The sequence below is a fragment of the Cornus florida genome, unplaced genomic scaffold (assembly GCF_030987335.1).
Source record: "Cornus florida cultivar Cherokee Brave unplaced genomic scaffold, ASM3098733v1 CherokeeBrave_3.0.0_Hap2_Chr11, whole genome shotgun sequence".
NCBI classification, from domain to species: Eukaryota; Viridiplantae; Streptophyta; class Magnoliopsida; order Cornales; family Cornaceae; genus Cornus; species Cornus florida.
In genome coordinates this window covers 81,545,062-81,561,578 of record NW_026775581.1, presented here as the reverse complement: position 1 = coordinate 81,561,578, position 16,517 = coordinate 81,545,062, and the positions used below count along the sequence as shown (strand labels likewise).

Genomic DNA, 16,517 nt, shown 5'->3' with positions numbered 1-16,517 from the left:
CGGAGGATGATTTTTTAGTAAAAGAAAAGAAAAAGTAAAATGATATTATTGACTATTTTAATATCCCGACCTAAAATAGACAAATTCAAAATTTTAATTTAAATAGGCATCATTACTACTCGTGTTTGTTTTGATAATTTACCCTCTTTCTATTTCCTTATCTTTTCAGTTTTATATAGTCCATTTTTTTTTTTTTTAATCTTTTTAGTTTTCCATAACCATATCATCTTTCTTTTTCACAGTAAGTTTCATTTATTCAAATTTTATAATTTGATTTGTACAAAAATCTAGAGCAAAAGCTATAATGTTTTAAAATTTTTCCATACTTTTACATTTTTTTTTTTTTTTTAAATTTCTTTTATTGTCTTTGTTTTTGGGAGTTAAATAGATCATTAGTTTTGATCATTATAATAATTAACAAATACCTATCAAAGTAATAGATGAATATTAATAATCAAAAACACAATCTGAAGTTGCTTACACTGTTAGCTGGGGGGGCTACAAGTCTAAAGGGCGGGTTGTTACGAGAGTTCCCACGTCATAAAAAATATATATATAAAAAAAAAAAAAAAAAAATCTGAAGTATGTCAATAATTCTTACAGAAACTTTAATCGCCAACAAAAAAATCCTAAATTAATATAAACTTAGAAAAAATATTATAACTTTCCAATCAAATTACCTTATATTTTAGAAAGAAAAAAACACCTTATATTTTAAAGTGAGTCCCATATTTGACACATGAGTTGCGACATAAATTCGATAAAGCAGTAGGTTTTTATTTATCGGGCCAAATAGTTGTTGGTCCAAATAAGAGGACTCAAAGAAAAACAGTAAGTTTGAATAGTATAATTGTACAAGTGCTTTAACTCTGATCAAAATTTTAATGGGTTGTAAAGCTTTGAAGCCTTCCGGCTGTAAAAACATTCTGCTGAACAAAGTGAGTCCATATTGAAAGTTGAAGCCCAGGAAAGTGGTGTCTTGTTGGCCCAAATCCTCAATTTTCTATTTCAATGTGATGCAGTATATCAAAATAATAAAAGAAGTACTTCATACTTTTATATAGATAGTTCTAATAATCGAATGAATAGATTTTGGATACAAAATATATTTTTCTCTACTTTTACCAAATAAAGTTTCATTTTTTTTTTGCTTTTTCTAGATCGACAAAAGAAGAATAAAAAGAAGTCACTGCTCTATGAAATAGTTTAATCTCAAATCGAAGTGTGAAGAAACAAGTTTTAGTATTAGAAAATTTAAATTTCATTAGGCTGTGGTATGGAATTGAAGAAAATTTTAGTTCAATTTTTTGAATTGTTTTTCTATCAATTCTAATCCCAAAGTTTCAATTAATTCCAGCCAAACATAGCGTTAATACATTTAACAATCTTGGGATTACTCCTAATAAATGAGGGTATCTCTCCACCTCTAAAGGAGTTATTTTTATGTATGTATACAGTAATAAAAATTATAGGTTACATGGTCATAAAAAATTGTTTATGAGCTGAGAATTCTTAATGGTCGCTTCTAGATTTATGAAACACCTCCTTTTTTTTTTTTTTTTTTAAGTGTGTTATTTTGTAGTTATAGTTAAGCAAGATGCATCAGAGCAAGTGATGCTGGTAAATGCCTCATCATCCTTATTTGAATCCTATATAAATTTGGTAGACCAACTCTTAAAAGTTAATATGAATTAAAAATCTTAATTTACCATTATGAGTTATTCTTTAAAAAAAAAAAAATTTAAATAATAGAGAACCAATTACAAAATATTTCTTTTTAAGATAAAAAAAGAAATAAATTTACTGGAATATAACAGAAATAATAGGGGTTAAGAATTCATGCACTGTCCTATAAAATTCTACAAGAAAGAAAGTTGTCATACGTATTAATAAAAATCTATTAACATGTGAAAAATATGTGTATCTAAAAAGGAAAAAAATTCTAAACAGTATAACTCTAGACTATTGCAAAGAGAATAAGAGGATATGGAATATTAACATGTGAAAAATATGTGTATCTAAAAAGGAAAAAAATTCTAAACAGTATAACTCTATACTATTGCAAAGAAAATAAGAGGATCTGGAAGTGGGTTATAAATACCATGGCTGGAATGAAGAATCTAGCGCACAAAGTTTTCCAACATGGTTCCAAATTTTCTGAAATGGACCTCTTTTTACGTTTAAATAATTTTTAATAGTTTCATCAAACTTTTCAAGGATCACGATACCAGCTTCATATATTCTTTTATATTCAATCATGCAGAAATAAAAACAAAAGATGTATATTAAATGCGATGCATCATATCAAGAATTAAAGAAATTCATATAATGTATGGCAAATTGAATAACTAAAATCAATCGTATAAATAAAATTTGGACACGAAATATATTATTTATTTATTTATTTTTCATGTGACCATTTATGTTTTACACACACAAAAAAGTTTTTTTAGTTAACAACTTTTTAGAGCTCTTTTCCCTGTCTTTCCCAAAATGTAGAGCTTCTTGTTGTTGCCAATGAAATATCACCTCTTCCATATATATATATTTTTTGTTACTAAGATACTATTGATTTAAGAATCCAAAAACAACTTCCTAACATTACCTTTGTACGATTTCTATCAATTTTGTGCCAGTGGGTAGGAAGCAAGAAGCAAGAAAAAAAAAAAAAAAAAAAATTGTGCGTGTGCAATTGTAGATGATGATAGCAACGAGACATAACTTATCCCAAGTTTCTTTATTTGTCTTAGAATTATTTTAATTTTGAATATATATGCAGTTCATTGTTAGATTTTAACTCAATATAAGCTTTTATATTTTTTACAAATATATAAATAAATAAGTAGTAGTAGTTGTTAATTTTTCAATTTTTTTTTCCTTATTGTTTAACGGTTATGGGTAGAGGTGGCAATTTGTGTTCACCGAATATTATCGTGTCACGTCGATTTAAGGGTATTATACTAAATAGATCAATCCGAAGATGACTCGTTTAATAATCGTGTCAGAGACATCAACACCAACCTAATTTATTAAAATGATTACACGTGTTAAACTGTTTAATTACCTTTCCGACAAAACCAGATATTATTTATTTAGATTATTTATAATCCTCAATTTTAAAAAATATAAGCCTTAATCTAACCAAATTACTAAATAGTGTATAGTCCACAATAATAAGTTAAAAGACTCAAGTTTAAATAGTTATTACAGATGCTAATTAATAATAGCTAAGGGGCTAATATATATTTATGCAAGGTTTGTGAGAGTTTACGTTGAAATGATCTAATTGTCCATAATTAAACTGGTATAGAATTCCTTAATTCTAACATGACACGTTTAATTAATTATTTAGATTAATCGTATCAACTCATTTACGGCTCAAATTCGTTTAAAATCAATCCAAACTCGCTTTAAAATCAATCCAAACTCGCTTATCTAGTATCGTGTTTAAATTGTACTAATTGATCATGTCAAATTTTTCCGTCCTTAATTAAGAAATAACTTTTATCACTATTTTCATCAAGTGGGCTGTTTTTACATTGGAATTCGTACTCGCATTTCAAAAAAATTAATGCTCCATGCCAAGTCCAAAAAAAATGTAGTAACCCATTATATAAAAACCAATTGTAAAGTGTAAAAGCTACTTTTTACTTCCATCTCTTCACGCATATCATGTTGTCTCACAGTTTGGCTGCAAATGAATTAAAAAAAAAAGTGTAGATAGATTACCCATTGTAGTCATAAAAATTGGTTGGTGAAATGGAGCAACCAAATAATTGAAGAAGAAAAAGGGTTAAGGTGATGCTCACTTGGAAAAGTGGGTCCCAAACAATACGGTATATATCAACCCCAACAAGTTTTCCCTCATATGGGTGAGGGAACCATAAGTGGTCAGCACCCGGTCAGTTACCCTACCCTTGTACAGGGGCGAGTCATCATGCATCGTCAGCTTTTGGATTTTAATAGATTAAATCTGTAGTGTATATATAAATGTGTTAAAATACAAAATAATGTGTTAAAACACAATGAATTGACCGTTTTTTAAGATGTAAAATAAATGTGTTATTACACGATTTAAATATTTTAATAATTTTTATAACAGGTTTTATCAAAGATATTTTAAAGTAAACAATTCAAACCTTAATTTTTGTTATGTACTAAGAAGCATAGATGCTTCTACAAGGACAACGTATTCATATTGAATACTAATACTCTTTAAATAGCCATATAAATGTGCTTGAAATTTCTTAAACATATCTATAATTCTAACATATATATTATTAAAAACTCATATTTAGAAATATAAACCAAATAAACATTAACATTCTTTCACCAATAAGAGTAATTTGTATAAAACACAAGGTATAAGCTTAAACAGTATTTTTGTACTATAAACGTGATAAACATTAGTAGAAGTAAAAAAGATCGCGCATCAATTTTTTTTTTTAAAAACTCATTTGTCATTAAGATTTTTAAAATTCAATAAAGAGAGCAAATTTAATAATCAAAATTTAGAAAAGACTCCTCATTTGCAATTGAATTTTTTGTTATTTGTAATTTCTATTCACAAATTTTGATAATTATAAGGGTAGTCCGATTAAACTCCTAAAAAATACACAAAAGACCATAATAAAAACTTTCAATAGTCAACAACACCTGTCATTTTTTAACTCATTAGTCGAACAAAATTTTTAAAATTCAGAAAAGATCATGTCTTTTCTCTTTTGGTGGGTCATAAAAAAATTTTAAAAATCAAAATTTCATAAAAAAATGACCCTCATTTTGCTATTTATTATTTTAGTTAAAATTATATTATTATTAATGATTGTCTCCGTGATTAAACCAACCTTCAAAACTGTTTTCAACCAGACAGACTATTTTGACATACTAACAGAGAGAGAGAGAGAGTACGTTGGTTGGTTGGTGTAAAAGCTAGCGTATCTTAATTGGCTTTGCACTTTGGAATCTAAAGTGAGCATGTGCACGAGTCATGGAAAAATGATTGAAGAAAGGAATTCAACATGTTTCAAAGTGCATGGCGGTCCCAAATCTCTCTCTTTCTCTCTCTCTCTATATATATATTTATATATGTTTAGAGAGAGAGAGAGAGATCTGGACATTACTTGAGAACTATCGTGATCTTTGATCTTTCCCTCATATTGTGAGTCGTCATTCTCATGCATGTTGTACATGCGCAGTGTAATTGCTCTTTTGGTCCCCTGTATTAAATTAGTTGCCTTTATTTTTTATAAATTAATTGTCATCATCACATTATTTTATTTTGATAAATAAATTCAACTAATTACTCTCTCTCTCTCTCTCTCTATATTTATTTATAAGATTATGCTCTACTTCTTTCAAATTTAAGTTAGAAATGTTGTCCCTTTGTTCTCCAGGACAATCAGACGAAAATCCATCCAATGACTGAAACAGTTGGCTAAGTTTATTTATTTCACTTTAAAAAAAAATCAGTTTTATTTTCTGGTAAAGCTAAAAATAAAAATGTAGTTCAAAGAATTTTACTTGACAAATTTTAAATTATATATTTTGAATATTTAATTTTAAAAGATTCAATTTAGACCACAAAATAACTTATAGTTGGCACATGCTTCACCACATCACCCATTCTGTCGAGTATTTGATAAATGTCTAAACCTTAGTATTAAAACTGAAACCCATTTAAGTACAATTTTCCATGCATTGCGTATAAATTCTAGTGTGAAAAAGTTGGACTCCGATCCTCTCCATGACAATATATTTTTGAAACGCATTTTTTTTTTTTGTGAATGTAAGGTTGAATATATTGTAATATATATATATATAGACACGTGATATAGAAACAACAATAATACCATGCATGCTTATGGAATGTGCCTGTTTAATTTGATACTATTCAAATAATAATAACTATCATACCTCTAAAATATCGCTATTAAAGATGGTACGTGACTTTTGATTTGTACATTCTGAATAGGTTGCAACATGACATATGACCAGGGGCGGAGCTAGGGGGGCCAGCCAGGCCATGGCCCTCCCAAACTTTTTAATTTTTTTTTATTACTAACCTTTAAATATTAATTAATTTATAAATATAACCCCTAAAAATTATTAAAATTTTGAATTGGCCCTCCCATTTTTTCAAAACAATTACATATTGACCCAAAATAGAGAGTTTGAACAATAGCCCTAAAATAGAGATCGAGTTCGAAAATAAATTCTGTGTCTTCTTGAAATTTTAAAAATGTTCTACTTGAACCCTTTTAACTATGCTTTTAAAAGCTGGAAAAAACTCATTATTATAATAGCTGTTATTGTAACGCATTGTTAATTTATTTACATATACACATGTATAATATCTATAATAGCAATTCAAGAGAGAGAAAAAAGGGAAACAAATCATTAATGTTCCATCATGTTTAATAAAAAAGCTTCAAGCATTTTTGGCATGTCAAACATTTTTGTACAATGATATCTACAAGAAAAATATTTAGAATTATATAATAATCTTTATTAACATCTTGTTTAATTTTAAATTATTTTATTTAGTTAAAATTTATTATTTATTTTCTAATATTTTATCTAGGTATATCTTTCCCAAGTGAAATCAAAGTACTCTGAAATTTTTCTTCCAAAAATTAGATTTTAAAAAACTGAAATAATTGATGAAGAAAATTTAATTCTCTGACAATACTTATTTATGTACATCTTCTCTTTTAAATTGTAATTTAACGTTTTTTATTTATATTTCCCTTCGTAATTTCAATTTCGTCTATTATTAAGTTGAATTTTTCTCATTTTTGAATTTTCTCAAAGTATATATACTTCACTAGTATTTATAAAAAATTATATACAAATGATTTATAAAATTTTCATACTTTAGTTACATAATACAAATCCGTTCCCCAACCTAAAATTTCTTGCTCCGCCCTTGCATGTGACTTTTGATTTGCACCTTTTGGAAGTCTATAAATAACGATGGGGTGTTGCACATTTAGTAATTCACTTCTTTATGTTCTCGTTTTTACTATCTAGTCATAAGAGTGTTTAGAGAATTATTTCAGTATTGCTAACCGCAAGAATTAAGGCTATATTAGTGTTTTGCTATAGAATCCGGCCCGTTAGCAAATTCAATTTGAATAGAGGCAAATAATACATTAAGAAAAGTGAATACATATCTCAAAATCTGCATTTTGTTTGAGTTATCAAGTTGCAAAAGTGGAGATCAAATTTCTAAAAATTTGGCAATCTCTGATTATATGATTTTGTTTGAGTTATCAAGTTGCAAAAGTGGATATCAAATTTCTAAAGATCTGGCCATTTCCGACAATATAGTCCGCATTAAATTTTGGGTAAGTTGTTTCAACATGTACAATATCATTAAATCTAGGACGGGAGACCATCATATAAAAAATTTAAGTTTGATTTAAAAGTATTCAATGGGTTGTATTAATATTATATTATTGATATAAATATGTGTGTATATAGATACACACATTTGTATCGGGATTGCAGTGTTCCGTATACACTCGAAAGCACCATTTGACAATTGGAATCTCCCCGCCTTTCCTCACTTGTACCCGACGGACACAAATTCTCCATTAAATCTTAATTAGATTGGTTAGACATATTGCCAGACATATTTTCCATTATAATCTTAATTAGATTCTAATCACTAGGTTTTTCTTTGACTTTTAGTGGATAATCATTTTATTGACAAACAACCATTATCAACCAACCCATTTAGAAGTTTCAGAATGGTCGGTGGACTAAATATCATAAATCAAACAATCACATTGGATGGTCCAGATTAATTGGCTTGATCACCACACCACATTGGATGGTCCAGATTAATTGGCTTGATCACCACACCACGTGTAAGCATGAAAAATTGCATAATTCAAAATAACGTGATCCCGATCAATCAAGTGATGTCATAAGATTGGATAGAATCACTTATTTTGGGAGCATATATTAATTTCAAATTATATAATTTAACCTAATTGGAGGAACATCTTAACATGTGTTTGAGCTTATTTTGCGTTGAAAAGAATGAAAAGTCAAAATTGATCGGATGACTTCATGGTATCATATAGATCTAACAAAATTGTTGGTGATATAATATTGTTACCACTGAAGCTATTGGTGATATGACATCGTGAATGCTGTCCAAACACTACTCATTCTCTCCTAGTTTTAAAATAATAATTAATATTAAACTTTTGTGATTATTGAAAAGAGTCGAAGTTGGACACATTCGACTGTATTTATATAAAAGATCATCGTATCATCAGAAATCATAATAATTAAACAATATTGGAAGCGTGGCAATGGAGGCTCCATGAGCAGAGGGTTTTGTTCTCTGTTTTGTAGTCTAGTCATTGGACACACACACACACACTAAAACCCACTCACAAATCTCTGCAGTTGCCAATAATTCTTACCATAAGCGATGGGATGATGTTAACATTTTGTTTTCTTTTTATTGTTGTTTTCTCTAGTATAGAAAATGAGATTGAGACATAAAGTATACACATTAAGCGGTTCTCGATTGTGTTTCACTTTAGTCAAAAAAAGGATTTTGGTAGCATATATATATATATATATATATATATATATATATATAGATATATGCACAATACATTCAACTTGTTTCTGTTCCCTCTTGAGTTAGGCAATTAATCTTCTTTTAGGATTAATCTATACAGATTCAATTTGTGTTTGTGGTGCTTGTTTAATTGCATTTTTAAGGTTACTTTAAAAAAGACAAGTCTATGGTCATTCTCAAGCATTTGTCACAACTCACAACTGTAAAGCAATAAATAAAATATTCATAGTTAGAGCATGACACGTGTTATGTTTTATGTTAAGTTGTCATTTCTACTAATTGGGCATGAACACTTCAAAAATATCAGTAATACTAGTAATTGTTAAGATTAGGTCGACTAATTGGATTTTATTTCCATAGATTCCATGTCATTCGATTTTTCAGATTTTACACTTTATAACAAAGGTAAACATTAATGATGTGAGGTTTTCTCATTTGAATAGAACATAATTTTTAAAATACTGAATCAAACATAATTTTTTTTGTATAATTTTTTGTTTTTATATTTAGAAACTTTTTGTTAGAATTATAAACTAAGCAAACCCTAATCTAATGAAAATAAATATTTTTATAACTCAATTTTTAGAAAACTGAACCAAACAGAATTTTTTTGTATAATTTTCTGTTTTCATATTTTTTGTGTAATTTTCTGAAAACAGAAAGTTACAAACTAAGTAAATCCTAATCTTTTGAAAATAAATATTTTTATAATTGAATTTTCAAAAAAGTGAATCAAATAAAAGTTTTTGTACAATTTTTTATTTTTAATTTTTAATTATCTGAAAACCCAAACCAAACATGCCCAGTGTCTTGAATTTTAAAAATGTAAAGACAAATTCAGTTCAATAAACAATAAGGACAGGTCTACTGACTCAAAAAAGAGTTCAGTCGTAGCTTTTTCCACCAAAAAGAAAAAAAAAAAATTGTATTATTGTATTATATATTATATATATACACACATACAGACAAAAGAAGATGACCATTGCATTTGAACGTGAGAAAAGTCAAGGATCAAGAATGGTAAATGGGATTTGATCAGGTAATTAATCTGTATATTTTGGGCAATCTCAAATTGGAATTGGCATATTTTACTTATTAAAAAGATGGTGGTCCTGGTTTCTTATTTATAATGCAATCATTTCAACGTTGAAGTTGCTTCAGAAATCACACACTAGTAGAAGTTTTGGTATGAAAGTTAATTTCACTTTTCTAGTTTTGATTAGAACTCACATGTTCTTGAAGTCACCTCCACACAAAACCAGAAATAGTAAATGTTCATCTACCATACTAGCTAGACAATGATCACTAGAGAAAACATCACATTGTTATTTTCTCGAGTCCCAAACACCCTACAACTTGCCCCCCTCTCTTCTCTCTCTAGAAAGTCATACCTAACAGGCTAACAGTTAAAGAAAATTGGCAATGTACAAGATGTACATGGTATATAGTAGATAGTCACCCCCCCCCCCCACACACACACACACACACACACACGCAATAACTTCCATCTTACTTTTACTCCTATTTGCTCCTCTTTCACATGGTCTGCATGGTGTCAATGAAATTAAATATAACTAGGCTTCATTGATAAAACTGATCTCTTTTTTTAGTACTCTCTTTTTATCCATATTTGGTGAAGCAACTTCTTGTTACTAGAATTGTGCCAAAGTTCTCCAGCATTAATCTCCAAAAATCTTCAATCAAATCTTTGTTTCTAACTCGAAACAAATCATTGTTTTGGCAAAATTGAACATGCCAAGGCCGTGAGATGCTTTGCCTCGGATTTCCAACACTGTTCAATGTCTTCCGCGATTCTCTTGGCATCCATTGATGCACCAAGTAAGCCGCGCTTAGTGAACCCTACCGCGTATAGTCCACACTCGCCTTTCCACCCGTTTGGGAATGGTTTTAGGGGTAGACCATCCTTCTGAGAAAACATTTCCCTCTCCTGGAAACATAAATATCCTTGAGAATCAAGAACTTAAAAAAGAAAAAGAAAAAGAAAAAAAAAATAAAAAAAGAAGAAGATGATGAAAAACACTACCTTTAGCCATGAGGGAACATTGCTTTTGTAACCAGTTGCTAAGACGATTGCATCAAAATTTTCCTTTCTCCCATTGACAAATTCCACTGCATGGTGCGTTAATTGCCGAATTTCTGGACATACCTAATCCAAATAGATATCAAACAAATTAGGAGATCGATGGAAATTATTTGTAATTAAAAAACCTATAATTTATTTTTAAAATTGCATCAAAAAGGCAATAAATTAAACAGAGTGAAGATGAAATTTTAAAATACTTCCAAAGCGCAGAGTGTCATAAGAGATGAAAATCCTTAATTTTGAAAATTTTATTTTTTTATGAAAATGATCAACTTACATACAAATTAAATTGAATGATCTTACAATTTGTTCCTTTTGTTAATATTAAACTCACTTATCAAAAATATATAAACAGATAAAAAAAAAATGAGGGAAGCTATAAAAAAACCTCATAATTAGTTGCCCATTTTTTTTTTTTTTTGGACAAAGCAGGTTATTTTTGTCACACAGTGTACCTAATGATTTATCAACAAAGATTATAGGATCCATCAAACACTAGAAAGTTGAAAGTTGTCAAAGGGAAAAAAATAAAAAAGTGATGTGATTTGCGCAACTAATTATGGACTAGTAGTGCTAAATATGTCCCTTCACTTTTTCTTTATTAAGATCACCAAAATCTCCAAATTATTTGAATTAAGAACAGAAATTAGATATATATTGAACAATACTATAGAAAAAAAAAAAAAAAAAAAAAAAAAAATGGTGATTAGTGATTATTCTTGACTGTTTCCCCAAATAAGAAATAAAACTTGTCACATATCTGTTCATTTGATCAAGGAATATTATTATAAGATCCATCAAACACTAGAAATTAAGCTGCAAGGGTTAAAATATTTTTTTTCAAAAAAATAAATAAATAAGTGACAATTTGCATAGTGATAAACAATTAATGTACCTTAATATCTCCAGTTTTGATTCTGGCTAAAGTCCCAACATCCAACACCGGTGTCTTTCCGGTCAAGTTCTTGAGCTGGAGGGGACCTATTCGAGGCCGGGTGAGGCTGAACTGAGCAGTGTCACCGAGCATGAGCCGCGACACGATCAACAAGAAGCGATCGACAAGACGGATGGGCAGCCACTTGAGCAACAACATGGACAGCCCAAAAGTTGATCTTCCCAGCATCTCTCTAGGTAGGATGTGTACCTTCAATCAATTGATAAGAAAAGTGAAAAACAACACACAAAAGAAGAAAAAGAAAAGGTCACATAGTAAAGATAGCATTTTTTAAAAAAGTGACCTAAAAGAAGTGTGTGAGACCACACTCACTTGCCCTTCTGGAGGGCTAGCTGGTTGTTTGCAGGCCATGACTGGCCTCCATATACTAAAAAGGTCCTTTACAGAGAATCATATCATATGTATGATTATGAAATTTGAGTTACTATGTTTCCTACAATTGTTTATTTTATTTTATTTTATTTTATTTTTGTTTTTGTTTTTCCAGTAAATAAAAAGAGGACAAAGATATTGTTTCCTAACATTGCTGCGCATGCTTGAGATCCAAGAAAGTGACATATCAAATATTCATGATTTTAAAACCATGAAAAATCTAGTAAGCATTTTAAAACCATGAAAAATCTTAATTGGTTCTCAATATAAACAAAAATATCCTGTAAGCTAGCTTTAAATATATTTATATATATTGAATTGTATATTTATGCATATCAAGATTTGGCAAAAAGATGAGAAAATCCCAATTGGGTTTTGCTTTGACCTGAGGAACTTGAAAATGAAAACTTTTCCTCATCAAATTGGGAATATTTAGCATTAAAAAATCTGAATTTAATGGGATTTGCTTTATAATGTGTCTAGAGAGAGAGAGAGAGATAGAGGTATGGTTGAAGAGTTCTTACTCTATCTCTGACCACAATGGATGGCTTAGCCTCATGATTGCAAAGATCCAAACACACCTCCATTCCTGAATTTCCACACCCAACCACCAAAACCTTCTTCCCTCTATACACCTCACCACTCTTGTACAAACTTGTATGTACTATACCCCCTCCAAACTCCTCCTTTCCTTCAATATGCGGGACCACCGCCTCCGCATTCTCCCCCGTCGCCACCACCAGCCACCGGCACACGTACTCCATCTCCTCCCCATCCTTCACCCCCACGCTCCTCACGCGCCAAAACCCCACACTCTTATCGAACTCGGCACCGCTCACTGCCTCGTTAAAAACCGGCCTAATGTCAAACCTCTTAGAATACTGTTCCAAGTAGTGTATGAACTGTTGCTTTGTAGGGTAAGTTGGGAACTCTTCTGGGAAGGGCACGAGTGGAAGCTCACAGAATTGCTTTGGTAAGTGAAGACTAAGGCGATCATAAGTCTTGAGCTGCCACAAAGATGCTATACAGCTCTCTCTCTCTAGAACTACACTTACTATGCCTTTTTCTTTCAAACAAGCCGCTGCAGCCAGCCCCGAAGGTCCGGCTCCAACGATGACCGGACCGGGAACACATACACGTCGAGGTTGATGATGATGATCATGAGCTCTTTTTCCCTCTATTTCTCTCAGATAGTCCATGAACACTGATATAACTATATATATATATGTATATATGTTTTTGTATATGTAAATATCTCTCTCTAAGTGAGTGATTTGAAGAGAGAAGAGCAATAATGGAGGATACCCATTTGGTGAAAATAAGGTGAGGTTGATTAATCAGATAGGTGAGAGTGAAGAGAGTTTTCTCTCTCTAGAAACTCTGTCTCTGTATAACTAAATAGTAACTGAAGTTTGAGAGAGATTAGGGGAATGGTGGATTTCTAAGGACTTATCTTTGGAGAGAGATTTAGCTCCTAAATTGATGGAGTGGATAAAAGGTTCTTATCCACTTGTGGAGATGGAGAATCGGTTGATTTTGAATCTAATGGAGGATTAACCGGTGGGAGGAGCGAATGCCAAGGGCCTAAATCGGCATTCATTCATTCATATGTGTGTGTCATTGTGTGTGTGTGAGAGAGGTAGAGGTGGTGATATGTTCATATATATTCTTTTTGTTCAGAAGAGAGTATTGAATTGAATTCATGAACTCTATATATAGTGGTTTGGCAAGGCCAAGTGGTGAGTAATGGAAGAGTAATGGTATCAAGAGAAATGCGCTCTCAATGAATTGAGATAGTTTAAATAATTCTTTTAATCTAATAATTAAATAAGTATTACGCTTTTCTTTTGTTAAGAGGACTCTCTTCGTAACATTATTCCTTGGAATGTACTTTATATATATATATATATATATATAGATAAAATAAAACAAAATTATAGAAATTTTTGGTATGATATATATAATTCTAAATTAATTAATAATGTTATAAGAAAAAATTAAAGGGTAAATTTTACTTATCTTCTATGAGGTTTGTCAATATCTCACGTACACTCCATTTTAATTTGTCAATATCTCACATAGATCCATCATGATTTTATAATTTTACTTACTTTCCCTGATGTTGTGATTTATGTAATATATTCCCCATACCCTTAGGGCACCTAAGGATGACAAACAGAATCTGTTGATATGTAGAAAATGAATAAAATGTCAATTTTGTCCTTCTAATATCTTAATGACAACAAACATCTCATCGATGAAATGGTAAAATATATAACATTATGCTATTATCAAATTAGAGATAAGTAAGATTATAAAATCAAAGAGTTAGTGTAAATTTTCAACCTTCAATAAACGACAATTTATTATACCATTAAGAGACTTGGTTGACAATTTATTATACCATTAAGAGAGTTGGTTTAACAAGAGCCGTCAACTCTCTTTATTTTATTTTTTTCAATAAATATGAGCTCTCCTTATTTAATCAACTGTCTCGGTGATTAAACAAGTAAAGAGTTCATGGTTGAAGGGTGATGAGAAATAGAAAAGAGTTGTCCTAGTTACAACTACTATTAACCAACAAAACCTCCATTCCAAACAAATAGTGAACATCCACCACCCATCTGTTGTTGTTGGATGGACTTATTAGAGAAGAATCATTGGGTGGTTTAATAATAAATAAATCCTCGAGGGACTTCACTTCTTGAGAGCAACCAACATCCTTGAATAATCTTAATTGGGATAAGCCGTCATTAAGTAAATAATCTAATAATCTAATAAACTAAGATAAGATAAGTAGTCATGCATTAAGTTTGAAGTATAAGTGGTGTGATTCTCATTGGATAATTGAGAGTGGGTTGGGCACAAGCCAGTTTGGGCCGGTTAAACAATTGAATAAATGGTACTAACTAAGATGGCCTCCTCCACTTCAATCCTAAGCAAACTCTTTTTTAATATTAATTTAGTTGGAAAAGTAGGTTAGAAAATAATCAATTAAATAGAGAGGTTCTCCACTAAAATTAAAAAAAAATTGGGCTTTCAAAGTTTCAATAGTGTAATTGTTATTTACTTTTTTTATATAATATATAAATCTACTTTGAAGAAGAATCTCATAGATCATTGGTTGCCAAGTGGGAACAAATTGAATATCTTTGAATTTAAAATGAGACCATTGTTTGGTGCAAGTAATGACAAATGAGTTACAGAAGAGTAATTGATGGAGTTTGAACTTGAGAGCAATCAAATTTATGTAAAATAATATCAATATCTGTGTTTATTTCTAATTTTGTCCTTCCACTGTCTCGTCCATAGCCAGGACTTGCCTGCAGAATGAGCCATTTTTTTTTTTTTTGGATAAGTGATAATGAGTTGTTTGTGTTTAAACAAGTTATTAAAATGATAAATTTCATGAAAATATAAGTTCAATTTAGAGAAAAAATAGTAAGGAGTTATATTCCAGCTGGTGTGATGCAATTTCTTAGAAAACACTTCTGGTGTTGAGATATTGAAGGTGCAAGATAGACTCTCTGATAGAAAAGAGAGTCAATCTTATTAATTATTGTGTACAAATTCTTATTAACCACTGTTTATTGGAGGTGTTAAAAAAAACGATAAAGACATCATGTCACTATTGTATTAGAATATGAATCCAACGTTTTGTTGTGACAATTGGGACTACCGACCGACTACTCACGGAGGCATCGATAGCCTCAACTGTTGCAACAAAAGGAATTATTCTCAGAAAAAGTAATTGCGGTGATAATGATGTTATGATAAGCATTTAAGGTGGTAAGATATGCAAAGAAGTCAAGCCCCCACTCAATCAACACTTTGGTGCTGCACCAATTTGACTAGAATACTTGCAAATGCTAAGCCACGACAACGTGCTTGGATTAGGTCAAATCAGTGACGGTAACATTTTTATTTGAGTAATAATATTCAGACTTACTTGTTAAGACTTACTTTTCATAATGAAATAATTAAAATCATTGATGACCTAGAGTGGGATCTGTTTTAGGCTCTTTCCTTTTTATCTTGTCTATGGTAAATGATTTTATAACCTAACTTTCAACCGTAAAGCTTGGCCAATCGAAGTGATCCTACTGTAGATTAGGTCCAGCATTTTGGATGGAATGCTGGAGCCGAAACACTGGTTATGTAGCATAACTCAATGTCTATGTTCATTTGTCACCATTCTCTCTGTTCCATCCTCTACCATAGATAAAAGTCATGTTCATCTCACAATGCAGCAAAGTGGAGTTGATTGAGAATGGCCTGTTTTTTAATCTTGTTTTTGGAATTTGCAAACCTCTATTTTGTCCTCCCCTGTTTCCTTTCCCCAGCAGAATCAGTTTAGTGTTGCACCCCATCAATAGTTATCATAACATGAAACCATTACTTAGAGTACCCCTATGTTTTCACACACACACACACACACACACAAAAACCTACAAAGGAAGTATACCTTTCTGTATGGCATT

General features: G+C 30.5%; 1 protein-coding gene across 1 annotated transcript; it reads right to left on the bottom strand.

Annotated features, from left to right (window-relative positions):
- Window positions 1-10,090: 10,090 nt before the first annotated feature.
- LOC132284207 (indole-3-pyruvate monooxygenase YUCCA6) lies at window positions 10,091-13,433 on the bottom strand. Its single transcript, XM_059786292.1, has 4 exons — window positions 12,561-13,433; window positions 11,605-11,853; window positions 10,650-10,772; window positions 10,091-10,553 (listed from the first exon to the last, which is right to left on the bottom strand). Exons 1-4 carry the CDS (start codon window positions 13,233-13,235, stop codon window positions 10,335-10,337), a joined length of 1,266 nt encoding a protein of 421 aa, XP_059642275.1. The 5' UTR covers window positions 13,236-13,433; the 3' UTR covers window positions 10,091-10,334.
- Window positions 13,434-16,517: the final 3,084 nt, after the last annotated feature.

What these genes read in the sequence shown, in the direction of transcription:
- LOC132284207 (XM_059786292.1), bottom strand. Translation starts at nt 13,235, where the DNA reads ATGGACTATCTGAGAGAAATAGAGGGAAAAAGAGCTCATGATCATCAT. An exon ending in CCATTGTGGTCAGAGATAGA is followed by an intron (nt 11,854 to 12,560) that starts GTAAGAACTCTT and finishes AATTGATTGAAG; the next exon opens with GTACACATCCTACCTAGAGA. An exon ending in TCAAAACTGGAGATATTAAG is followed by an intron (nt 10,773 to 11,604) that starts GTACATTAATTG and finishes TATTTGGATTAG; the next exon opens with GTATGTCCAGAAATTCGGCA.